A 26,903-nucleotide genomic window follows, 5' to 3' on the forward strand; every position below is an offset into this window, starting at 1 on the left:
AAAATAAAAAAAAAAAAAAAAACCAAAAAAAAAAAAAAAAAAAAAAAAAAAAAAAAGAAAGAAAAAAAGAAATTGAAGAAAACATCAGAAAATGGAAAGATCTACCATGCTCTTGGGAAGGTAGAATTAACATAGTAAAAATGGCAATCTTACTAAAAGCAATCTATAGATTCAATGCAATGCCCAGCAAAATCCCAGAAACATTCTTCACAGACCTCAAAAGAACAAAATTCAACTTCATATGGAAAAGTAAAAAACCCAATCCTGTTAAATAAAGGAACTTCCAGAGGCATCACAATCCCTGACTTCAAACTATTACAGAGCTATAGTACTGAAAACAGCCTGGTACTGGCATAAAACGAGACAGGAGGACCAATGGAACCCAATCGAAGATACAGACATTGATCCACACACCTACGAACACCTGATTTTTGAGAAAGAAGCAAAAAATAGAAAATGGAAAAAGGAAAGCATATTCAACAAATGGTGCTGGCATAACTGGATGTCAACATATAGTAGAATGCAAATGGATCCATATCTATCACCATGCACAAAACTCAAGTCCAAATGGATCAAAGACCTCAACATAAGACGAACCAACCACACTGAACTTCATAGAAGAGAAAGTGGGAGTACACTTGAATGCATTGGCATAGGAGACCACTGTCTATATATATAACCCCAGCAGCACAGACACTGAGAGAAACAATAAATGGAAATAAAAGGGACCTCCTGAAACTGAGAAGCTTCTGAAAATAAAAGGACATGGTTAATGAGACAAAACGGCAACCTACAGAATGGGAAAAGATCTTCATCAAACCCACATCAGACAAAGGGCTGATATCTAAAATATACAAAGAACTCAAGAAACTAGTAATCAAAAGAACAAATAATCCAATAAAAAAAATGGGTTACAGACCCAACAGAGAACTCTCAACAGATGAATCTAAAATGGCTGAAAGATACTTAAGTAAATGCTCAACATCCTTAGCCATCAGAGAAATGCAAATTAAAACATCTTAAACCTATAAAAATGGCCAAGATCAAAAACACTGATGACAACTTATGCTGGAGAGGTTGTGGGGTAAAGGGAACACTCCTGCATTGCTAGTGGGAGTGCAAACTGGTACAGCCACTTTGGAAATCAGTATGGCAATTTCTCAGAAAATTAGGAAACAACCTTCTTCAAGACCCAGCAATACCACTTTTGGGTATATACTCAAAGGATGCTCAATCGTACCACAAGGACATATGCTCAGCTATGTTCATAGTAGCATTGTTTGTCATAGCCAGAACCTGGAAACAACCTAAATGCCCCTCGACTTAAGAATGCATAAGGAAAATGTGGTACATTTACATGATGGAGTACTACACAGTGGAAAAAAAAATGACATCCTAAAATTTGCAGGCAAATGGATGGAGCTAGAAAACATATTGAGTGAGGTAACCCAGATCCAGAAAGACAAGTATCATAAGTGGCTTTTAGAGATAAAGCAAAGAAAAAACAACCTACAATTCACAATCCCAGAGAACCTAGACAACAAAGAGAGACATACATGGATCTAATCTACTTGGGAAGTAGAAAAAGATAAGATCTCCTGAGTAAATCGGAAGCATGGAGATTATGGGAGAGGGTAGGTAGAAGTGGGGGAGAAGAGTGGAGAAAAATATATAGCTCAATAAAAACAATGTGGTCTATTGTAGCCGATGCGCAGGCATGGCTATAATACCAACTGTCTGGCAACTGAGACAAGCGAATCACAAGTTTGAGCATAGTTTGAGCAACAGAACAAGCCAGTCTCTTAATAATAAAATAATTTTATATTATAATATAAATAATAAATATAAATAAACTATATATAATAATATAAATTAATATATAAATAGTATAAAATGTTTAAGTGCCATGTTTGTTTTTGTTTTCTTTTATTGAGATGTAACCTGGTCTAGATTCTAATTCGCAATGAAGTCAAAACTGGTCTTGAACTCCTGACCCTCTAGCTTCTACTTCCCATGTGAAAGGATAAAGGGCATGGGGTAACACGCAAGCTTTGGATCACTGCTGGAGAGGGAGCCCTGGTGTGTGTTCATTTGTAGACTAGTACTCTACATCCAGACTCACTGATTACCAAAACCCAACCCAAACCAAAACAATAAAAACAGAACTATTTGTTACTGGGGGGGGGGGTATGTGTATTTATATTTTTTATCTATCTTAGGTTGTGAATATATGTGTATATATGTGGGTGCACATGTGCCACAGTGTGGGTGTGGAGGGTAAAGGACTACTTGCAGGAGCTCCTTCTCGCCTACTGTGTGGGGCTGGGGATCTAACTCAGGGCATCAGGCTGTGCTGTAAGCCCCCTTCCTTGCTCGCCAGCGCCGTACGTACAACAGCTGTTTCCCTGCTGGTTTTCGCTATTTTTATAGGAAAGGAAGGCAGATATGGGGTTAGGAGTGCTATAACTAATAAGCTCAGTCTCTTTTACTTAGGCCTGTGCTGCGTTCTTGAAGAAAGCCAGTCTGGAGATTCGTGGCGGCCGACGGTGTTTAGTGATGACGGCTGGCAGGTACAGAGGGAGTACATATTGTCCCCTGTCACACTCACACAAGTTCTGCATGGTCTGATCCTTTCACTCATCCTGAAACACAAAAGGTTGAGTACTCGCTTTGATCGCACAGCCGAAGTCCAAGCCCAAGTCATCTGGATGGGGGGAGGGGCGAATTCATACAACTTCGAGTGCACTGGGCATTCCTAGCACCTTGGCACTGCATTCACTGCCAAACTTTTGTAAATGAGGTGACCTCCCCAGCAGTGCTACTTCACCCCATTTCACAACATCCGCACAGCAGGGCCTGTCAGTCAGCCAGACTTGCTCCAAGAGTAGCACCCCAGGAAACCTAAACTCGCTGCAACCTGCTTTGCGATTCGCTTTCGCTAGGGAACTTTTAGAGCCACTTATATATGTGTATTTATATATGGACTACTTTTAACTTAAAGCTGGAAGTAAAAATAGCTGACAAGTATTAGCCACCTATTAACCAAAATATAGTAGAGAACTGCCAAGGAAAGAAATAAAACCAGCACAATGGAGTAGATCAACCGGGAACCCTGGGAGGGCTTTTGACAAAATCGGTTATGCAAATGGAGGCAACTATCCAGTGAGGTGGTGATGCCTCCTGACCCATTTTTCTGCTCCTACATCAACCACATATACATGCCTCTCCACGTCGAAGTATATGAGAACACATCATTTTTAACCAGACTTCCAACTTTATTACAAAGGCAGGAACACAAGGCAACGGAGTAGCTCTATGGGACAGTATGTTTTGGGCGCGTGGGAGAACCTAGTTTCAATACCCAGCACACACACAAATACATGAGAACACAAATGCTCACTCATATGGCGGGCTAGACAACTAGAACAGAGGTCACACAGCAAGATGTGTCAGCTTTGAAACATCATGGAGGATTCTTTAAGCATAACAAACAATATCAAGTTCAGCTCCAGCATTCCAAGAGCTCTGGTCCCGTACTTGTGCTCCTGACTTCTAGGTAGCAGGGGCAGACAAAGGAACTAAGGAACCCGGATGAAGAAGGCAGTCGTAGAAAAGTTCTCCAGGGAAGAAGTAAGTAGGATGCCATTTAGATGCGCAGGAAATAGACAACATTCCCCTCTCCTGGTTTAGTAGAACTGATCTGATTTTTCGGAGGGTGCTGGGAATAAACCCCAAGGGCTTTTGAATATCTACATCTTCTATGGAGCTATTCTTCAGCCTCCTGACTTGATTTCTAGATTAGAAAACCTTCATACTGATAGACTGAGTTTACACTTTTGGTCTTAAGTGTGTGTACATGTGTATGTGTGTGTGTTTTGTTTGTTTTATATTATACATGCATGTGTCTGGGGCATATGTGCAGGTGTCCTTACGGGTCAGAAGAGGGTATCAGATCCCACAGGGCCAGAGTTACAGAGAGCTGAGTCTTCTGATGGAGGCCCTGGAAAAGCAGTATGCACTTTTAACTGCCAAGCCGTCTCTCTTGTGCTAAACCTAGTTTTAAGTAAGAAATTTTGGTAGTGAAATGTACAGGTGTACTATTTCAGAACCGTGTGCTCAGGGCTGCAGAGATGGCTCAGTAGTTAACAGCATTAGCTGCTCTTGCAGAGAACATAGGTTTGGATCCAGCACCTAAATGGTGGCTCACAACTATCTATGACTTCAGTACCAGGAGATCTGACACCCTCTTCTTACCTCTGATGGCACCAGGCAAGCACATAGTATAAAAATATACGTGGAAGAAAAACATTTATACACATAAAATATTGAAAAAAAACCTAATGTGTGATCAAATCTAAGAAAATTAAACATAATAGGACAATGAAAAACAAGTTTTGATTCAATCCTTTAAAAAAACTATAAATAGGTCTGGTTGGAGGCACACACATTTAATCCCAGCACTCAAAAGGCAGAGCCAGGCGGATCTTTACAATTAGCTTGTTCCCGGGATGGCCCATGTTACATAATGAGACTCTGCCTCAAAAAACAAACAAAAAGTTGAAAATAAACCAAGTGTGAAGGTTCACTGTAGAGACAGGAGGATTAAGGAGTTCAAGGTTATTCTTGACTACACTTGGAGCTTGAGGCCAGTCTGGGCTACAGGAGATCCTATATGGAGGGGAAAAAAAAGGGAAAATAAATAACTTATAAATAACAGAATTTGTAAATAAAAAGAATTAAAAGTTTTTACTTTTATGTAAGAAACACAAGCTACTTAACTTCTGACACAAAGCACACACTCGGTTACATCTTCTTGTATTTTAAAATAATCTCTATAGCTTTGTAAGCATAGTTAAGGATTAGATTAGTTTTTTTTTTTTCCTTCTTCAAATCATTGTATTTCCAATTCCTCAAAAAGTATTTTAAGAAGTGCAGAGCAAGGTATGATGGTACAGGCCTGTGTGATCTTTGCACTCCAGGCAGTTGAGGAATTAGGAATACCAAGAGATACAGGCCAGCCTGGGGCTGGATCACAAAACCAGGTCTCAAAAATCCCAGAAGAGGCCAGAGAGAGCTCAGCAGGTAACTGCCCTTGCCGCCAGGATGAGTTTGGTGACCTGAGCTTGAACACTGGAGCCCACATGCGGGGAGGAGAGATCAACTCCTCCAAGTTGTCCTCTGATCTCCTCAGCTGCTGTGGCACGCTCAAACCCACATACCCACCACCACACGGTAAAAAAGAAAAACCACAGAAAGAAAAACGCGATTTAAACCAGCAACTCTGCCTCTCTGCCACCCCTACAACTCACTGTCTAGGTTGGGCTGGCCTCAAATTGGAGTCTCCTGACTCAGACTCCCCACCCCAACCTAGCTATTGTCATTGAAAACTATAGAAAACTCTTTACAAATGTAGATCAGAGAAACAACAAAAACAGGGCTTCACAGAAGTAAAACAAATGAATAAGACACAGGGAGCTGGCAATACAAAGTTCATAAAAATAATATCTCAAGAACTATAAAAAAGTACGTAGAAACTCAGATACTAATTAACTGTCTTACAGCCACAGCCAAACCAAGCCTGCTGTGTAGCTCCCAAATTCCACACACACCTGAACATTTCAGACCTCCAAAATGCACGCACTGGATTCACTCTCAGTCATGTTAAAGCATTTTCCAAAGTTTTAGAAACGAATGCACTACCGAACAGCTATGAGAAGAGTTAGCAATCACGAACAAAGGCTGAAGGCATTATGCTGTTTGCCAAAGATCAAACTTTTACAGAAATTCAAACCCGATCTCGTCACTTCCCAACACCAAACAGTAATTTTATATGCAAAAAGTTCGCGTTTGAATGCGTTCAGTTTCCCGTGCACTCTACTTACTTTGCTTTTTGCCATTTATAAGCTTCATTAAAGACACTCACAAAGAGGTAACCAGTTGAATGGAGTTAGGCTCGAATTAAAACAAACAAAAAACCACAGTCGTAAACTCTACCTACAAACTGACATCCCAGAACGCCAGGTGGGAAAGGTACCCTTTACAATCTACCATTATATATACAAGCCTCGGATTGTGAAACAACGCACTTTCGGCGCTGTACAATTACAAACACTCAACTCTACCCACTCCAGGAAATAAATAAATAAATAAAACAATCCACCTGCAGGCCTCATTGGTTCGCACAGTTCCGGCCCACATGGTGTCAGTGGGTGTTTCCCTCTACACAGGCCGTCTCACTGGCTGTATAGAAACACTGTTTAATAGGCTGTGATTTGGGGGATTGTCAAACTCCACGCCTCCAGACTTAAGCTTGCCAATGGACCCAAGATACGGTTACTCTGCGACTCAAAGGGCAAGCTTGGTAGCCTGAGCTGCAAGCCCCAAAAGATGTGCTCGGACAAGGGAGCAATGAGCCGGGGCTGTACCAGCCCTCCCTGTCCCGAGCCCCTGATCCAAGATTAGTCTGGTGCATGATCCCGGCCATCAATAAGGGCGGGCAGAGCATTCGCCTTTTTTCTACTGTGACCGCGAGACCAGCTACAGCTAGTTGTCAGGCGGATAGGACTAGCCAGGCGCCACCGAGGGCCACCACCTTCAGCGCTCGGCACCTCTAAGGGAAGCTACAGTCCAGAGCGGGCGCTTGGCCGTCCCCTCCACCGCGGGCACCGCCGCTCCCCTCGCGTCGGGACTTACGCGGCCTGTTCTTCCTCCCGGAGTCCATCCTTCTCCGCAGCCGGCATTTCTTGGCCGGAGAATCATGTTGGGAGAACAGTGGCGGCTGCTGCGGCTGAGGCTGCAGCTCGGACGAGAGCTGGAAGCGTGCAGGCAGCGGGTCGCGGCTGCAGGCGGGCGGCGGGTGGAAGCCGTTGTGCAGCAGCCCGTTCACGGTGGCCGCGGCGCCCTCGGGGGCCACCGGGGACTGCAGGGCCGCGCGCTCGTGCTGCGCGCCGCGCTCGCCCATGCCCGGGGCTGGCGGGGCGCTGCGCGGGCTCCGGTTCAGGCAGCCTCGCTGGCGGTCACTGTCGGGCGTTCTCCCGGCGTCCGACCCTCCCTGCGTCTTGTTATCCGGCAGCCTTAGCGCCGCGGCCGGGGGCTGGCGGCCCGGGCGCTCCTCCCCTCCCCCCGCCGGCGCCCCCGTGTCTTCGGCGACCTGGCTTCCGCGCGCCGGGCTGGCTGCTCCCGCCCGCAGCATGTCGGCCTCGCGTGCTGCACCGGGAACCTCCACGGACCCCAGCCGGGGCACCCGCCTCCCCCTCATCCCGAGGCCGAGCCACTTCAAATGCGGCTTCCTCGCCTCCCAGACCTGTCCCCGCCACTGAGCATGCCCAGTCCTGCCCGCCACCGCCACCGACGAGTTTTAACGTGCGGAATGAAGTTCTCAGGGTTTGCGAAGAGGAGATAGGCGGCTCGGGCTTTGTGTGGCGGAGCGAGCGCAAAGGGTACTAGGTGAGGCAGGCACGAGACAGCCAGAAGCCTCGGGAAGAATGCGGGAGGAAGCCAAATATTTGCAGAGGTTTCAGGTTTGCTAATCCTGTCCCCAGTGGGCTAGTACCTTCACAAGGTCACTCATGCCCACACCCCCGCCCCCGAAAGTGTGTGTGCCAGCGCGCGTGCGTTAATACGGCCAAACTACTCCGAGGTCTAAAGGGAGGGAAGAGAACAATTATTTATAGAAAGGTAGGCAGCCTTGGAGACGGAGGGGAGTGAAATTTCTTGGCTGGCACACGCACACAAACAGCATGTGTTCTTGAGTTAGTTGTGTTTTGCAGGGAGGAAACGTAGGAATACAGCCTGTGAGGACAGTGAAGGACGAAACTAGGCTGAAATAACCGGTGCTGGCAGAGACTAAGTAAACATATCCCAAACTATAAAAAGCGCATTCCTCACCCAGAAAAGACCGAGGGGGACTCCTGTTTATGGAGTAAAAAGTTGTCCCTGGCTATAAGTAGGGAAACCAGAATCACGAGCTCTGGAGTTAGCCAGTTAGTACGTGCCGATTCCTACTGTCACTGAGCAAAAGACAAATTCAGTACTTGGCACACCTGTAATGGGCAACCAGAGTGGCCGTTCCCAGCAGAGGGGACACACTTAGGTGTTGGTGATCTAGTGAGGCCTCAGCTTTTATATCTGTCCAAAAGGGATTTTTATTTTTCACAAAAGTACCTAGTGCAACCCTGGCTCATAATAAATGTTCACAGGGGTCTAATGTGAAAATTAAACTCAGTGCATCCTACGATGACTCCGTGGTAGGATGCTTCCTAGCACAGCGTTCTATCCCCCACAAAAGAGTAGAGAGAGAACATGAAAGCTGCAGGCCAATGTTTCAAACTACTATGAACAAAACAGGCAGAGACCAAACAGAAGCCCCTCTGGTAAGTTCCATATCACCACCCGGAAACTAAACTCTGACCGCCTGAGAAATCTGTATTTAAGTCTCCAAACAAGCCAGCTCAATAAAGTGAGCTTCCCTCTCTACCTTGCAAAAGTGACCTGTGGTTAACCTACTTGTTGCTTGAACTAAATCTTTCAGGGGCCCAGAACCAGCATTAACTGTGCCACGGTTTACAAGTGGTTTGAGGATTTCTTCCAGCGGAGCACTTTTCGAAAATCACACTTTCAGAATCAGTGAGTCCACCCCGTTCCTTCCACTTGTTTTTGTTGTTGTTGTTGTTTTCAGGCAAGCAAACTAAGGCACAAGAAATAACTGAGGTTAGGAGCAAAGCTAGAACACAACCTAAATCACTATCCTCTCTGCTTCCTTGAGTTACTATTTAATGGCTCCCAGAAGTTGCCTTAGGAAATCCAGCCCCTGCCCATCTGCAGCTTTCTGCTCCACTCCTTGGCAACTTGCTCCTTCAGGCTATAATCTCTCCCTACTCCCATCCCTGCTCATCTCTCCTTATTCTGGCTATAAAATACATGCAGCCTACCTGGTGACACAGGCCTGCACTCCCAGCTACTTAGAAGGGTAAGGGAGAAAGGCCTCAAGTTCAAGGCCTGCCTTAACTACTTAGTGTTTGGCTAGCATAGCATACACAGGGTTCTAGGTTCAGTCCCTCGAACTGTTAAAATACAATGCAAATACAATGCATGTTTCCTTAGTTTTGGAAGGTCACGATATTGGTAAAGTGGTATATTGTTTGTGTCTTAATAAATAAATCTTGCCTGAAGATCAGAGGGCAAAGCAGCCACACTAGTTGAAATACAGACACTTTTAATCCCAGGACTCAGGAGGCAGAGGCAGTAGACAGATCTCTAAGAGATCAGGCTATCCTGGGCTACACGAGATTGATCCAGAAACAGATCCAGGTGGTGGTGACTCACACCTTTAATCCCAGGGTTTGGGAGTCACACACGTTTAATCCCAGCACTAGGGAGATGGAGACAGGAGCCATTTGGCTGAGCAGAGAGAGGAATATAAAAGGAAGAGACAGGAACTCAGTGGAGTGTGGGGTCTGAGGATTCGTGGAAACAAGATCTTACCCTTTTGGCCTGAAGATTTGGTAAAGGTAAAGGGTATCTCTAGGGTTGGCTGCTTTGCTTTTCTGATCTTCAGCTTGAACCTCAATATTTTTCTCTGGGTTTTTATTATTCATGCAACATATTGAGATGTCACTTCATTGCTGCGGAGCTGAATTGAAAATGTAAGTATGGCTGAAGTGACCCAGTCACGTCTCGTTTGGTTGCTCTTTTTCCCCCACTGCTCTGTCCGCTCCATTAAGGTGGATGGCTCCTCCTCACTGTATCTCCAGGAAGTCCTGGGTAATCGCTTGGGGGCTGAACAAGTGACTCTAGTCTTGGGGCTTCTCACTTTCTTCAGTAAATTTGCTAAAGGCCCCCATGGCCACTTCTCAATATTCAGATTCTCGCCTACTCTTCACTGAATTCTTTAGCACTGCAGTAACTTCAAGGACACATCCTCCAGCTTGATTCCCAGGCGTGGTGAGGGAGCCTGGAGCCAAGTGGCTCCGACCCAGACAGGGCAAAAGTCCTGGTACAGAATGTCTCTCACCTGCTTCCCTTTCGGGCTGGTGCCCTGGTTCCAGCCTGGGGGAAGCCAGGCGACACCCCACAGGTTTATTCACGGGTATGCATAGGTGGTGACCATGAGCCATCATGTGCTCCAGGAGAGCTGGGACAAATAATGTTTGAGAGTGCAGAAGGGGGAGGCCCACAAGCTGCTTCTCTCTGTTTCTGCTCATTCATGATGTAGTCAGCCATTTATTAAGTGCTGAAGACCCTAAAACAGACTTTAGGGGTGCAAAGGCAAGATCGATGCCTTTGCTGCACTCAGAAGGTTACAGCTTACTAGACAGAGATCATTGGTTTTCTCACCTCAGTGTCCTAAGAATAATGCAGAGTCCACAGGCCTTGTCTTGTGTTCTGCGTGTTGGAGTACGGGCTTTCCGCATGCCAGCCAAGCGCTTTATCGTTGAGTTACTCCTCCGCTCCCTCTTGCGCTCTGAGGCAGGAGCTCACTAACACGCCAAGGCTGGTCTTGACCTCTCTCTGTCGCCAAGTGGGCCTTGGATTTGTGATTCTTTTCCCTTGGTAGATAGGATTACAGGTCTGCACCAACAAATCCAGTTGAGAATTTTTACTTTTCCTGTGTTTCTTAAGAATCTCACTGTGTAGTCCTAGCTGTCTGGCCGGGGACTTGATTTGTAGACCAGGCTGGCCTTGAACTTTCAAAGTTCTGCCTGCCTCTGCCTCCTGAGTACTGGGATTAAAGGTATACTGAGAATTTTGTTTGTTTTGTTAGTCCTTGAACTAACCCGTGTAGCTGAGGGTGGCCCAGAAATCTTGATTCTCCTGTCTCTGTCTCCTAAATTCTGGGATTACAGATACTACACCCAGCAGAAAATATTTACATTTTTAATTTTCTTTTTTATTTTGTTGCCTTTAGCGACTGAGTAATATCTGCAGTCCTTAATTTCTTTTTTAAAAGAGGGCGTTGTAGTTGAAGATGAGTGTAGTGGCTCATGTCTGTCATCCAAATTGCAACGCCAGCAAGGGCTACATAGTGAGCTCCTGTCTGAGAGAGAAAGAGGGAGATTTCTCAGCCTCTTTGTACCAAGTACCTTGACCTGTAGGCATGAGTCTGCCTAACTTCATTCTTACCTTTCTCTTTCTCTTCAGCTCCTCCCAGCTTTCCTCCCCAGCTCTTATGCCCTCCCCTCCTCCCTCCCTCCCTTTTTATGCGGGTATGCGTGTACATGTGAATAAATGATTAGGGGTTGTGGTGCTTGGGATGGTAACCTGCCAGGGCAGATGCTCAATCACTGAACTATAACCTTTGCCTTGTAACCTGCTTTTATTTTTCTTTGCTTGTTTGCTTCATTTGGAGCTCCATCCTCTTGTGTAACCCTGACTTGCCTAGAACTCCCTGTGTAGACCAGTTGGCTTCCTTTATTTCGAGGCAATCCTCCTCTCTCTACCTCCTAACTCCATGCCCTGATACTTGGAACTGTAACCTCATGAAGCCCTGGCTGGCCTGGAACTTGCTGTGTAGACCAGCTGGCTCCCAAGTGCTGAGATTAAAGGTGTAAAGGTGTAATAGCATCACACCCACCACTGTGTTAGTTTTTGAGACAGAGTTTCATTAAATGATTCCATATGGTACTTGCGATTTATTTTTTGTAAATTAATTTTTAGCTTAGCATATAAGATATTGAGTTTTGTATTATTATACTTTTCGCCATATGTTCCCCTCTTACACTCCCTCCCTTTTGCTGGTTCTCTTTACAATTTATTGTTAATTTCTGAAAAATGCAGATAAAACCCACCCGCTGTGCCATAATTATTCACTATTATTGGAAAAATCGTAACAAAGACAAACAGGCCCAAGCGTAAGCTTAAGTCAAAAAGAGGGCTCCATCCCCCATCTTGGAAAAACAAGAAGAAAAACAAAACACAAAAAGAAAAAGACATACACACACACACACAACACAACACACACACATCTGTGCTTTTCTGCATTCATCCCATCAGCTGACCTATGAGCTCTGAGAACAGAAACAGTCGAGACTCATTGTTAAACCTAAACTCTCAACACCGAGGGATCTAAGGGACAAGTGTTCACAGCATCACTAGAGATGAAGAAGAAAGCCAGGTCTTGAACCACCTGTCCATATCCACCAGCACACTGACTACACGGGCACTGGGGAGAATATGTTAGGCCTGGAGTTCAGAGCTTTTTCAGTTTTGTTCTGGTTTTGGTTTTGAGACAGGGTCTCACTGTTCAGCCTTAAACTTGCGATCCTTCTTCCTCAGCCTCCCAGATGCTACAGATATAGGCATGAGCCACCAGGCGGGCTTAGTTTAAATTTCTTAGTTTCTTTCTCTGTCCTTGGTTTCTGAGACAGGGTTGTACCCTGTAGTCTCAAGTGCTTGTCCCCAAGTTCCTAAAATCATTTATTGAGGGTAAAGAGTATCTTTTATATGAATGATAGCTCCTCCCCCTCTTCTTTAAAATCATAACTGATTTTATTCTAACTAGATAGCTCAGGCTGGAGCCAGAGACGGGCTCCAGATAAGGCCCAGCACCCGAAACTAAAGTCATCAGAAAATCAGAGAGCTCAGACTTTGTCTTTCTTAGAGGGAGGGCAAAGAATGGGAAGCCAGTGTCTTACTTTAACCCAGGCTGGCCTGGCACTTACTGTGCAGCCCAGAATGGCCTTGAACTCTCAGCTTCTCCACGCTAGGGTGATAAACATGAATCATCACAGAAGGATGAGGGTTGAATTTTCAGTCCCATCTAACAACCTTCAAGAAGCTTTGAGTGGCTAGAGACTAAACTCTGTAAAACACTTGGATAAGGGACTCAAAGAGACAGAAGGAGCAAGCGCAGACGTGCATGGATCTGCACCAGGTCCTCTGCATATATGTTGTGGCTGTAAGCTTGGTGTTTTTGTGAGACTCTTAGCAGTGACAGTGGCTGTATCTTTGACTCATTGTCTGTTTCTGGGACTCTTTTCTTCCTGTTGGGTTGTCTTGTCCAGCCTGGATATGAGGGCTTTTGCCTTGCCTTCTTGTATCATGTTTTGTTGTGTTTGTCTCTCTTGTAGGCCCACTCTTTTCTGAAGAGGAAACAGAAGAGATGTGGTGATATTTTGTTTGTGCTCTAACAAATAAAGTTTCCCTGAAGATCAGAGGGTAGGGCTAGCCACTAGTTAACCATAGAGGTCTAGAGGTCTGGGCAGGGAGAGAAATATAAGGCGGGAGGAAACAGGAGCTCAGTCCCTGTTCGGCTGAGGAGTTGCAAGGAAAGAATTAACTCTGGCTTGCTCCTTTGTCTCTCTGATCTTTCAGTATTTACCTCGATATCTGACACTGGATTTTTAGTATTAAGATCAATTAGAATTCGTGCAATAAGGAGGAATGTATCTAGGGAAGAGGATAGACTGTGGTCAGAACATATTATATGAAAGAAAAAATCTATTTTGAATAAAAAAGAAAAATTTAATGATCTTTCATGTTGTTCTAATTTTTGTTCTCTTTTTAAAACAGGGTCATCTCATATAGTCCAGGGTGTCATCACTACTAATCCTCCTATTTTGACTTTCCAAGTACTAGGATTGCAACCCTGCACCACCAAGCCCAGCACTTGGGTTTACTTTTTTCAAGTTAGCCCTGCCCCTATACCTTGCCAGTATATCCTTTCATCTAACTGTACATCTGAATTCTTTATAAGTGGGTAAACCTAAGTAAAGTATGTCCATGAATTATTTCCTATGTCAACAACAACAAAAGCCAGCTACAACATCGAAAGGAAAAAAGGATAGTTTATTGTGGAACCCAGTATGAGTAATTGTGACCCAGGAACACAGACTCAGGTCACTTCCAATCCTATGTTTCAATGTGGTAACAATTTCATACGGGCTTTTGTTTGTTTGTTTGTTTTGTTTTATTTGAAACAAGGCCTCTCTATTATGTAACTCTGGCTGTCCTGGAACTTTCTATGTAGACCAGGCTGACCTGGAATGTACACCTGCCTCTGCCTCCCACGTTTTGAGATTATAGACATAGGTCATCATGCCCAGTTTCAAGGATCTTTTATAGTAAGAGAAAAAGTAAAGTTACAAATCAAGACACTTTCAAAATACATTGCTAGAAACATCAGGTAGGTGGAATAGGACAAAGCCTGGAAATCTGTTTCTGATTTTGAGCCTTGTGCTATAGTGATATTCTTAGCTTTTAGATTGGGGGGAGCAAGTGGCTTGCTAAAAATACATTTTAAAGGGTTTTTCTAGTTTTTGGATAGTTTTTGTTTTGTTTTGTTTTTTTGATAGGCACACCATGTTAGTTTGGTCATAGAGGTGGGCAAGGAGTGGCTTTCAGGGGGACTAAAAATAGCCCAAGCTAACTTAGCTTTGGCCTATACCATTTTAACTTTCCACAGTTATGAAATTTAGTCACTTGACCATGTAGAATCTTCAATGCACACCGGCTTGCTTTTTCCTTCCTTAGGAACCTGAGTTTACACTAGCAAAGTTTGAACCTAAGGAAAAAGTTCATGGGATACGAACCGTGTAGCCAGCTAGTCAGAGCACGGATCACATAGCTGGGGCTTACAGCTGGTGTCTGAGGAAGAGGCGGGCTCTTGGTGCCGAGTCCTCACTCAGCCTGTATGAAGTAACCTCCAGGTGGATAGTGTTAGAGCTGAGCTGTAGGGCACCCACCCCCACATCTGGGTACAGGAGCCTCATGTGTTGTTTTTTTCTCACTGTGGGAGGATGGAGAGCCGGTGTTTTTCTCTACTCCCACACACTTCCTAACTCTGCTGCAGTGCCTCCTCAGAGAAAGCCAGAGAAACTGCTTCTCCCTTGGCCCGAAGACCTGATGGGGTGTCTTCCCATGGCTGTGTAACATCCACTGCCAGCACTGCATAGAGTTCTTAACCGTGATTGGATGGCTTTGCTTCTCCTTCTCACTGGTATTTCCGTTCAAGCATCTTACAGTCTTGTTTACAAAAGACACTTTTTATCCTTAAAGCAATTTCCTAAGCTGGGCATAGAAGCAGCACCCATGACTGCAGCATTCAGGGGTAGACACTAGGGACTAGGAGTTTGGGGCCAGCCTAGGCTACATAATGAGACCCCGTCTCCAAAAACCAAATCATCTTTTTATTTTTAAAAAACAAAAAACTTAGTATGCAAGCCTGGCAATGTTAATTTGATCCTTGGAACCCTTGTAAAGGTCCAGAGGCCACAAAGTTGTTTTTTACGAAAAAGGTAAACATTTCAAATTCAATCCCCGGCAACAACAATAATAATGATGAAGCCCCAAATTCTAGCTGTGTTCTGTTTTCTTCTTAACTCTGTAGATCTGTACACAATGACTGCAGGTTTCTTTTGAAGCCAGGGATGTCCCCACTCCCACTGGAGATGGATTTATATACAACTGTAAGCTGCCTGACATGGGTACAAGGGCCTGAATTCAGGTCCTCTGAGAGAGTAAGCCCAGGGAGTGCTCTTACAGTCTCACAAAATACGTAAACAACTGTTTTAATTGATGGCCACTGCTACAAGTACTGAGTTTACAGAACTGGGGGTATGGCTCAGGGGTAGAGAACACTTGCCTGCAAAGCCTAACTGTTAGAGAAAAAAAAAATCCTGCCAAGTACTAGATTACCTTAATAACCGAGAGGGGGGGAAAGTCCCCTCCCACTACAGATGACACATTCTTCTTGAAGAAGAATATAGCAAATATGTAAGTCAGTAAATAAATACAGGTTCTTAAGAGACACAACAATGAAAATAGTATAAAAACACAGTAAGTGGAAGAGGGGTGTCTTAGGGTTTACTATTGCTGTGAAGAGGCACCGTGACCACAGCAACTCTTATAAAGAAAACATGTAATTGAGGGTGGCTACCTTACAGTTTCAGAGGTTCGGTCTATTATGATCATGAAGCGAGTATAGAAAGAGGCGGTATAAGAAAGCCACCCATGTACACCTCAGCCCAGGCCACTGTGCCTGGTCTGTATTGTGAATGGGGAGACATGGATTTGAGGGAGTCTGGGATCTGATAAAAAAAGAAAAAAAAAGATCATGAAGGGAAGCATGGCGGGCGGCATGCAGGCAGGCGTGGTGCTGGGGTTGAGAGTGCTCCATCTTGTAGCTGTCACCCTGAGTGATGCTTGAGAAAAAGCCTCAGAGCCCACCCCCACAGTCACACTTCCTCCAACAAGGCCACAACTCCTAATAGTGCCACTCCCTTTGGGGACCATTTTCTTTCAAACCACCACAAGGGGTCTATTTGTAAGGGAGTAAGAAAGAAATCACATTATGTTGGTAACTGAAGGATGAGGTGTGACCTGTCCTGTAATGAAATGGAAGAAAAAAAAGAATACCTCTGTGCATATGTGTGTGTGTGTGTGTGTGCGTATGTGTACATACACTCTTGCTTGCATACATACCATTTCTCTAGAATCAAAGTTCCATGATGTTAGGTGTCATGACCGTCATGTCAGCAGCCAGCCAGGCACTGATCTGCAGCAGTAGCTGAGAGCTTTGTCAGATTACAAGTATAAGACAAAGAGAGAGCTAACTAGGAATGCTTGGGTTTTTGAAACCTCAAAGCTCCCTCCTGGAGATACACCTCCTCCAACAAGACCACACCTCTCAATCCTTCCCTATGTGGACCAAACATTCAAACCACAACACTGGGGATACTGGTGAAGAGAGTATGTGCACACGTCCTCAAGAATAATAGAAACGAAGGAGGTTCTTACATGATAGGCCCTTCTGGACCTCTGGATTCGCTTTGCCTGCTTTATTTTCCAGGCTAAGACATCTACAAATAGTGAAGCTTCTCAGCTGCAAATGAAGCTACCTGGTTTTCTCTTTTTCATATTTAACACAGCCCACAACACTCCTGTGACCAAAATGTATGGGACTCTCCTACCCATCACACCTATACTAAGGAAATAGCCAGCAGTATTGTCAACCTGCAATCCATTTCGGTTCTGCCACTCTTCAGATCCCAAAGGCCAAGTGTCAGTCTCCCAAGACCTCTTAAGTCATCCAGTGCTAAGTGTAAGTGCCAGGTTGTGTCCTCCATATCTGACCGGCCAGCTACAGAATCAGGGTTCTCATACTTTCTCCTTGGCTTTGATTATTGGCTTGAGTAGCTCGAAGACCTCCAGTGACTATGAAGGATATTGTTAAGGATACAGATGAGCAGGAAGGTAAAGAGATGCATGAGTCAAGGTATGGTGGAGGAGTTGGGGATGGAAATGTACTTTTTTAATTCTACAAGATATTCCTTAGATGATTTCAGGATAGATGATAGATGATTTCAGAATGTTAGCGAAGCTTTGAGAAGGAGGTGAATGACCTAATTCCACCCATTCCTGTCTGCTAGCCTGTGGTAGGCATTTGATACAACTGTAGTCCAAGAAAGATAATGTAAATTGGTCAAGAGATATTTTAGAAGTGAGGCATGGTAGTACAGACCTGTAACCCCAGCACTCACTCAGGAGGAAGAGGTAGGAAGATGACCTCAAGTTCATGGCCAGCATAACCTACATAGTGAGTTTCAGGTCACCCAGGGTTATATAGCAAGACCCCGTCTCAAAAATATTTTTGTTCTGATAAAAACAATATTTTGTTATGGTTTGAATATGACATGGAATTCCATAGGCTTATCCCCAGCTGGTGATATGATTGTGAGAGGCTCTGGAAACTTTAAAAGATAGAGCCTGTAAGAATTAAGTCTCTGAGGGTGAGTCCTATACATGTGTGTATGTGTGTGGGATGTGTCTTGTGCCTGCTCCCATCCCATCTGTCTCTCCGCCTCCTGTTCTCATGATGTCAGTAACTCTCCCCTGCCCCTGCTCCTCTACCCTGAGGACAAACAGGAATAACCTGAATCCTTCAAAGCCACGAGCAACTCACATTTTCTGTCTCTGAAGCTACCATGTTTCTTGCCATGAAGATAATGGACTAAATAAATCTCTGAAACTGCAGGTCCCAATTAAATGTTTTCCTTTAAAAGAGCTGCTGTGGTCATGGTGTCTTTTCACAGCTGTAGAAACCCTAACTAAGACACCCAGCAGCACAGAGTAATGAATACAAAGGAACTGGCTGGAAACCAATCTGAGGTTGCTGCCAACTGCAAACAATGGGACAAATGTGCACAAAAAATAATTTGGGGATTTATCAAGATATATAAAATATGAAGAAATCTGCAAGGTCATCCTGTCTCTTGCATGACCCTGGGGATTGAAATCATGACTGGGTTGCATACATTCATTACAAACATTGTCAATGAACTATATCCCTAGCCCAAAATTATTGTTTTTGAATTGGTTATTATTAGGGAATTTTGATGAATAGATTCTCTATTTTTGATAGTGGTAGGCCAAGGGAGATATAAAACATTTGCCTCTCCTTTATTGTCTGTACCTGCTAGATAGTTTAATAATAAATAAGAAACTTTCTCTTCATACATCTGATTTTTATAGTTTCTCTTTATTGAAAAAAAGGGATTTCCTCAAGACCTAGCAATGCCACTTTTGTGTATATACTCAAAAGATGCTCAGTCATACCACAAGGTTATGTGCTCAACTATGTTCATAGCAGCATTGTTTGTTATAGCCAGAACCTGGAAACAACCTAAATGCCTGTTGACCAAAGAATGGATAAGGAAAATGTGGCACATTTACACAATGGAGTACTACACAGTGGGGGAAAAATAATGACATCTTGAAATTTGCAGGCAAATCAATGTATCTAGAAAACATCATATTGAGTGAGGTAACTCAGACCCAGAAAAACAAATATAGTATGTATTCACTTATAAGTGGCTTTTAGACATAAAGCAAAGAAAAACCAGCCTACAATTCACAAACCCAGAGAACCTAGACAACATGAGGACCCTTAGAGAGACACACATGGATCTAATCTACATGGTAAGTAGAAAAAGAAAAGATCTCCTGAGTAAATTGGGAGCATGGGGACCATGAGAGAGGGTTGAAGGGGAAGGAAGAGGGAGGAAAGGGATCACTGATGTCCTCTGAGTTCCACACAAACACAGGCAACATACAGCTTCCACAGCCTCATAAGAACCAGAGAAGGCAACAGGAAATGAGGAGTAAAACAACCGCTCAGCAGAGACCAGACACCAGCATGTAGAATTACAATCTTCCAGAACCCAAACGCCTGGATGGCAACATAAAAACATAATGAAAACCAGCATGGGCAATATGTCTCACCTGGAGCCCCGTAACCCTACCACAGTGGGTGCTGAAAATCCCAACATAGCTGAAACGCCAGACAAAGATCTTAGAATAGCATTTAGGAATATGATAGAGATCCTTAAAGAGGAAATGAAGAAATCTCTTAAGGAAACCTATGAAAACACAAAGAACAGTGGAAGGAAAGTAATAAAATAGTTCAAGTCACTATTTTAAAGTCACTATTTGAAGAAACACCACCACCAAGGCAACTCTTGGTAAGAAATTCAGGAATTCAAACAAGAACCTCAGAAGCAATCCTCACTAATAGAGTACAAGAGATGGAAGAGAGAATCTTGGGCATTCAAGACATAATAGGAGAAACCTTAACAGTTTCTTAATCAAAGAAAATGTTAAAAACAAACAACAACAATAAAAAAAAAGGACACAAAATGTCCAGGAAATCTGGGACACCACGAAAAGATCAAATCTAAGAATAATAGGAATAGAGGAGGAAGAAGAAACCCAGGTACAGAAAATATTTTCAACAAAATCATATACGAAAATCTCCCTAACCTAAAAAAGGAGATGCATATCAATGTACAAGAAGCACACAGAACACCAACTAGACTGGGCAAGAAAAGAAACTTCCCTCGGCACATAATAAACACCAAAGGTTTGGGATAGACAATAGGGACTTTGAAGCTGAATTGAGCGCATTTTTGCATAATGATATGACTATAAGCCTTTGAGGGTTAGATACTAGAGTGCGGTGGTTTGAAAGAAAATGGCCCCCAAAGGGAGTGTCACTATTAGGAGGTCTGGCCTTGTTAGAGCAGGTGTGATCTTGTTGGAGCAAGCGTGTCACTGTGAGCTTTGAGGGCACACCCAGTGCCTCAGTCTACTTCCCTACTTCCTGTTATCTCTGCAAGATGAAGAACTCTCAGTTACCTCTCCAGCACCATGTCTGTCTGCACGCTGCCATGTCCCACCATAATGAAGCTGTCAGACCGCTACTAAATGATGTTTTTCTTTATAAGATTGCCATGGTCACACCATGGGACTATATAAGTAAATCATAAATGAAAGAAATAAACAAAGGTACAAAACAAAGAAAGAATATTAAAAGTTGAAAGAGAAAAAGACCAAGTAATATATAAAGGCAAATCTATTAGGAAAACACCTGACTTCTCACTGGAGAATCTAAACCCAGATGAGCCTGGACAGATGTTCTACAGATTCTAAGAGACTACAGATGCCAGCTAAGACTATTATATCCAGCAAATCTTTGAATTATAATAGATGGGGGAATAAGATATTTCATAATAAAACAAAATTCAAGCAATATCTACAGATCAATCCAACTCTTCAGAAAACACTAGAAGAAAAACTTAAACCTAAAGAGGCTAATGACACATGTGAAAACATAAGGAATAAACAATTCCAGATCAGCAAAATAAAAGAGGGGAAACACACACACACACGTAAAATAATAGGCATCAACAAACACTGCTCATTGTTATCTTACATCAGTGGTCTCAATCCCCAAATAAAATGGCACAGACTAACAATGTATTCAAAAACAGAATCCATCCTTCTGCTGCATCCAAGAAACACACCTTAACATCAATAATACATAGCACCTCAGGTTAAAAATATGGAAAAAGTTATTCTAAGGAAATGGATCTAAGAAGCAAGCTGGTATAGTCATTTTAATATCTGATAAAATTGGCTTCAAAGCAAAACTAATCAGAATAAATAGGGATGGACACCATGTACTCATCAAAGGAAAAATTTACCAAGAGGATTTTGGATTTTGCAGTTTTTAATATCTATGCACCAAACATAACGGAACCCAAGTTCATAAAAGAAACACTACTTCAACTCAAAGAACATATTGACCTCACACACTGATAATGGCAGATTTCAATACCACACTCTTGCTAATAGTCAGGTCACCCAGATAAAAAGTAAGTAAAGAGGACAGGCCGTGGTAGCGCACGCCTTTAATCCCAGCACTTGGAAAGCAGAGACAGGTGAATCTCTGTGAGTTCGAGGCCAGCCTGATCTACAAGAGTGAGTTTCAGGACAGGCTCCAAAGCTGCAGAGAAACCCCATCTCAAAAAAACAAAAAATAAAACAAAACAAAACAAAAAGTAAGCAAAGAGATACTGGAGCTAATGGACAACCAAATGGACCGAACAGATGCTTATAGAACATTTCATCCAAACAAACACAAAACAATACCTTCTTCCTAGCACCTCACAGGACTTTTCCCAAAATTGACAGCATCTTCAGACACAAAACAAATCTCAACATAGACAAGATATTTGAAATATGTATCCTATATGACCACCATAGATTAAAGATGGATATCAACAACACCAAAAACAATAAAAACCTCAACAAACTTATGGACACTGAAAACTCACTACAGAGTGAAAATGGGTTAAGACAGAAATTAAGAAACAAGATTAAAAACTTTCTATAATTAAATGAAAATGAATATACAGCATACCCAAATTTATGGGACACAGTAAAGGTAGTTCTAAGAGGCAAGTTCACAGCACTAAGTGCCTATATAAAAAAAAAATTAGAGCGATCTCATACTAGTAACTTAACAGCATGCCTGAAAGCTCTAGAACAAAAAGAAGTGACTGTTGTGTGATACTTTGTGTTCTGGCAAACAAAACTTGCCTGGAGTGCAGATGGCAAAGCTAACAGCTAATTAACTATGAGGCCAGGCAGTGGTGGCACACACCTTTAATCCCAGCTTTTGGGAGGAGGAAGCAGGAAGATCAGGAGTTCAAGGCCACCTTGAACTGTGTGAGATTGAACCAGTCTAAAAGAAACAGCTGGGCAGTGGTTCATACCTTTGATCCCAGCACTTGGGATCTCAAGCCTTTGATCCTGGTACTTGGGAGGCACACACCTTTTATCCCAGCACCAAGGAGGTAAAGACAGGAATGTAAGATGGGTGGAGACAGAATCTTGGGCCCATTCAGTCTGAGGATTCATAGAGACATGATCTCTTCCATTCAATCTGAAGATTCATAGAAACAGCATCTCCCCCATTTAGTCTGAGGATTCATAGAGACAGAATCTCTCCTATTCAGTCTGAGATTTAGTAGAGTTAAGTTTCTGGTAGCTGGCTGCTCTCCTTCTCTGATCTTTCAGCTTTTACTCCAATATCTGATTCCTGGTTTTATTTGATAAGTCTAATTAGGATCACACTTCCAGTTACAGTCACCCTAGAAATTCCACAGCGGAACTGCTACAGCCGGTAAACACTTTCAGCAAAGTAGCTGGATACAAAAATTAACTCACAAAAATCAGTAGCCCTTGTATAAATAAATGACAAATGGACTGAGAAAGACATTGGGGAAACAACACCTTTCATAAATGGTCCCAGATAATGCAAAGTGTCTCAGCATAACTCTAACCAAGCAAATGAAAGGCCTATATGATAAAAACTTCAAGTCTTTGGAGAAACTGAAGAAGATACCAGAAGGTGGAAAGATCTCCAGTGCTCATTAATCAGTAGGATTAACATAGTAAAAATGGCCATCCTACCAAAAGCAATCTACAGACTCAGTGCAATCCCCATCAAAATTCCAACACAATTCTTCACAGATCTTGAAGAGACCTCAACTTTGTATGGAAACATAAAATACCCAGGGTGACAAAAACCATCTCAAATAAATAAAATAACTGCAAAAGGCTCACCATTCCTGATCGCAAGTTATACTACAAAGCTATAGATGTTTTTAAAAGAGCATAGTATTAGTATAAAACCAGACATGTTGATTAATGGAATTGAATTGAAGACCCAGACTTAAATCCACACACATATGAACACCTGAGTTTTTTCTTATATAGAAGCCATATATAAAGACATAATGGGAAAAAGACAGCATCTTCAAAAAAAATTTGTTGGTAAAACTGGATGACTACATGTAGAAGAATGCAAATAGATCCATATTTATCATCGTACACAAAACTCAACTCCAAATTAATCAAAAGCTCAACATAAAACCAAATAAATACATTGGGCTTACGAGGTTTGTCTGCATGCTGGGGTGAAATGTTTGGGCTCAGGTAGGTCGTAGTGGGATTTCTCGCTGCAGCGGCTCCCATGGCTCTTTTCTGCCTCCTCGGCCAGGATGCCTGTTCCTTGGGTCTGTGGACCCACCCACCCAGGCCGGAAACAATGTGCCCACCCCTTGGCAGGTTGCCTGTGTTTTGAGGGTGTCTTCACCACAGTCTTCATGAAACCATCAGCTTTCCCAATCCCTGGCTTCAGTTAGGTTGTTGATGTGCTCGAACTGTTCTTGTTCTAGCTTAGGAAACGTCTCTCGTCATTCGGGTGTGTTACACCTTTACACCTGTGTATGCTTTATGTTGACTTCTTTGTGTATATAAAATAACTAATTATGGATTATTACTTCAGACTTACTACTGATTAGTAAATCAGTTTAGTTTTTTTGTCTACTGTTTACTCCTGTAATCATATATTTCCTACTGTCTAGTGTGTGTGTATTGATTTTTCAAGACAGAGTTTCTTTGTGTAGCCCTGGCTGCAGGCTGGCCTGGAACTTAAAGAGATTAACCTGCTGCTTCCTCCTGAGAGCTGGGATTAAAGGTGTGTACCAGCACGAACCTTTTGTGTGTGTGTGTGTGTGTTTGTGAAACAAACCCTTAAACCTTGGCAAACTCTTTGCATCATTCTTTTAAAATCTGTAAAATGGGGATAATAGCATTTACCAAAAGGGTTGTGGTGAAGAATAACCGAGTTAAATTGTATAAAACACAATGGCCAAGAACAAATTAGAAGGGCAGAAGTCCAGGAATGTATTTCATATAGCCAGCCAAAAAAAAACCTTCAAGGCTAAAAACAAGGCAAAATCAGTTACTACTAATCTTAAGAAGATAAACATTATGAATGATGAAAAAGTCAACAGAATGAACAGAGCTTTTGTAGACATACAGAAAGAACTTGCAAGCTTTTCAAACAGCCTTTCTCTTAAAACTGTGCAGAAAGAGCTGAAGCACCATGAAAATGAACCAGCTAATGTTGATGAAGCAACAAGACTAAACGGCTCAATTGTAACACTGTGACAGTATAGCACACTCCCCCTAAGATCAATAAATTGAACGTTTTATAAAAACAAAACAAAACAAAACCTAAAAAACAAAAAACAAAACAAAAGAAAAAAACAAATACATTGAACCTGATAGATGAGAAGGTAGGAACAGCCTTTAACTCATTGGCACTGGAGAATACTGTCTGGACAGAAGGCTATTAATGCAGACACTAAGATCAGCAAAGGCTTCTGCATGGTAAAACACACTGTCGTTCAGACAAAGCAGCAGCCTACAGGACAGGAAAGGATGTTTACCGACTGCATTCAATAGATGTGCTGTAGACCAGGCTGACCTCAAACTCAAGAGATCTGCCTGCCTCTGTCTCCTAGGTGCTGGGATTAAAGACCATGTGCCACCACCAACTTTTATTTTATTATTATTCCTAAAATGCCTGTTGATTTTCTAAGGAGAGAGAGAAAGGGAGTGGATCTGGATGGCAAGGGAGGTTGGGAGGAACTGGAAGAAGTAGATGGAAAGGAAACTGTAATCAGGATATTTTATGTGAGAATAAAAGCTATTTTCAATAAAAGAAAAATAATATTAAAACATATTGTGAAGCTGGGCCAGCATTGATCTCCAGCTGCATGTCCTTGAAGGAACACTCAGTGTACTTGGCCTGACCTGCACGATTACCCCATATCTGCCGGGGCTGCTGGATGCCCTTCAAGCTGTCATCTCCTTGGCACAAGCAACACATGATGAAATTATCACTGGATATAAGAAAATCCAGAAAAAAGTCTTTATCTTGTAATGTGTCTTTAAAATTTTTTTGTGGATGTTTACCAACTTTAAAGGGAAGGAGGAAAGAGCAGGAATATATATATTCCACAAGGAAGGAATATGTGTGAAATGGGTAGAGATTATAGAAATGGCATTTATTTCAAATCCTTGTCTTGCCCTTAACTGACTAGCTGTGAGGTGATTTGAGGCAAGTTGCCTAACAGCTTTCTGCTTCAGTTTTCTCAACTTGAAAATGGTGATAATATCTATCTTGTAGAATTGTTCAAAGGTTGAGATGACATGTGAAAAGCAATTTGAACAGTGCCTGGAAAATAGTGCTAAATTGGCAGTAGTTATAATTATTGATTTGAAGAAGTATTTATTGGAGCCTACTGGTGACAGATGTTAGACTGCTAGAAATAATAACTCGAAGAGAACATGATTCCTATTGTGCTAAGAATGATAGGCGTGAATTATATGTGGAAAGTAGAAGAACGGGGAGAAATTCATATTCATCTAGGAGTACAGAACGTGGAGCATTTCCTTTCTTATGGGGAAGGTACGAGATACTCCCTACAGGAGGTGATCTTTAGTACCAAGTGTTAAAAGAGTGAGTAGATATTTGCCACGTGTGTTGGGGGGGGGGGGAAGAAAAGTTATTCTGGATGGACACATACACACAATTACTCTCTGCTTTTCAGGGAGAATAGAAGGTATATGGGGAGGTAGGGCTGGTGAGGATGCTGATGTAGCTGAATGTAATGCACAGTACGTTTGTGTTATGATGAGTATAAATCCCAAGCAAGCACCACAAAGATATTAGCGAATCAAGTTTGTTTCTGCGGCAGATGGTGATGGGAGTTATTTCCTAAGCAGAGTGTGAAAGTTGTTTCTAAAGCAATGGCCCCTTGCAGCAAAGGAGGCAGGGGTATTTTATTCAGGAGCCTACACATATAGAAGAATGCAATCAGCTTACAATATCAAGAAGAAAATGGGTCCATTTTTGGACATGCATAGTTCAAACTATGAAGCATATTTAGAAGGTTAATAGGTAGATAGGAACACCTAAGGGCAACTTTGCTTGTATCACAGTTTTAGCAGAATGTATGTGGTAGTCTAGATGTGATTTGCCCCCATAAGTTAATAAGGAGTGGCACTATTAGGAGGTGTGGCTTGTTGGAGTAGGTATGGCCCTGTTGGAGAAGTGTGTCATTGTGGAGGTGGGCTTTAATTCTCATATGTATGATCAAGCCATACACAGTGTTTCAGACCATTCCCTGCTGCCTGCAGAATCAAGATGTAGCTCCTTCTCCACTCTCAGTTCCTTCTCCAGCACCATGTCTGCCTGCCTGCCACCATGTCTCATCGTGGCAATAATGACCTAAACCTCTGAAACTGTAAACCAGCCCCAATTAAACATTTTCCTTTATAAGAGTTGTCATGGTGATGGTGTCTCTTCACAGCAATAGAAACCCCAAAGTTAGTGTAAAAGAATGGATACTTTAAAAAAAAAGTTTTTAAGATTTATTTTATTTTAAATGTATGAGTATTTTTCATGCATATATGTATGTAAGTCATGCATATACATAGTGTCCACAGAGGCCATAAAAGGGCATCAGATCCACAGATGGTTGTGAGCCACCATGTGGGTTCTGGGAAACAAACTTGGGTCCTCTGAAGAGCAGCCAGTACTCTTAACTGCTGAGTCAACTGTCTAGCCCTAGGACATTGCTTTTTTCATATAATGTCTCAGTAGGTAGCTGAGGCTCACCCCGAACATGTGGTAATTCTCCTGCCTCAGCCTCTAAATGCCAGGATTATAAGCACGAGCCACACACAATGCATCCTGACACTTTGTG

At 42.7% G+C, this 26,903-nt stretch overlaps 2 protein-coding genes and 1 non-coding gene across 4 annotated transcripts in view; 2 read left to right on the forward strand and 1 right to left on the reverse strand.

Annotated features, from left to right (window-relative positions):
- Positions 1 to 14,273, reverse strand: part of Pank1 (pantothenate kinase 1) — a 78,943-nt gene extending 64,670 nt beyond the window's left edge. The window contains exon 1 of one of the 2 annotated variants that reach the window (XM_050157130.1): positions 6,694 to 14,273. In XM_050157130.1, coding sequence (XP_050013087.1) covers positions 6,694 to 7,258 — 565 coding nt within the window. In that variant the 5' untranslated portion in view covers positions 7,259 to 14,273. Of the gene's footprint in view, positions 1 to 5,882; positions 6,119 to 6,693 lie in introns of those variants that run through there. The other variant, XM_050157141.1, reaches the window with a different exon arrangement.
- A 1,595-nt stretch (positions 14,274 to 15,868) lies between these two features.
- On the forward strand, positions 15,869 to 16,006 carry LOC126512968 (small nucleolar RNA SNORA51). The gene has a single exon (XR_007595219.1). It is a non-coding gene; the product is annotated as a small nucleolar RNA SNORA51 (small nucleolar RNA).
- A 7,985-nt stretch (positions 16,007 to 23,991) lies between these two features.
- On the forward strand, positions 23,992 to 24,297 carry LOC126512544 (ribosomal biogenesis factor-like). The gene has a single exon (XM_050160373.1). The coding sequence runs from the start codon at positions 23,992 to 23,994 to the stop codon at positions 24,295 to 24,297; it is 306 nt and encodes a 101-aa protein (XP_050016330.1).
- The last annotated feature ends 2,606 nt before the right edge of the window (positions 24,298 to 26,903 follow it).

The sequence above is a fragment of the Alexandromys fortis genome, unplaced genomic scaffold, assembly GCF_014885135.2.
Source record: "Alexandromys fortis isolate MF-2015 unplaced genomic scaffold, M_Fortis_MF-2015_v1.1 scaffold_10, whole genome shotgun sequence".
NCBI classification, from domain to species: domain Eukaryota; kingdom Metazoa; phylum Chordata; class Mammalia; order Rodentia; family Cricetidae; genus Alexandromys; species Alexandromys fortis.

Coding starts and splice junctions, on each gene's coding strand:
- LOC126512544 (XM_050160373.1), top strand. CDS start 23,992: ATGGCCAAGAACAAATTAGAAGGGCAGAAGTCCAGGAATGTATTTCAT.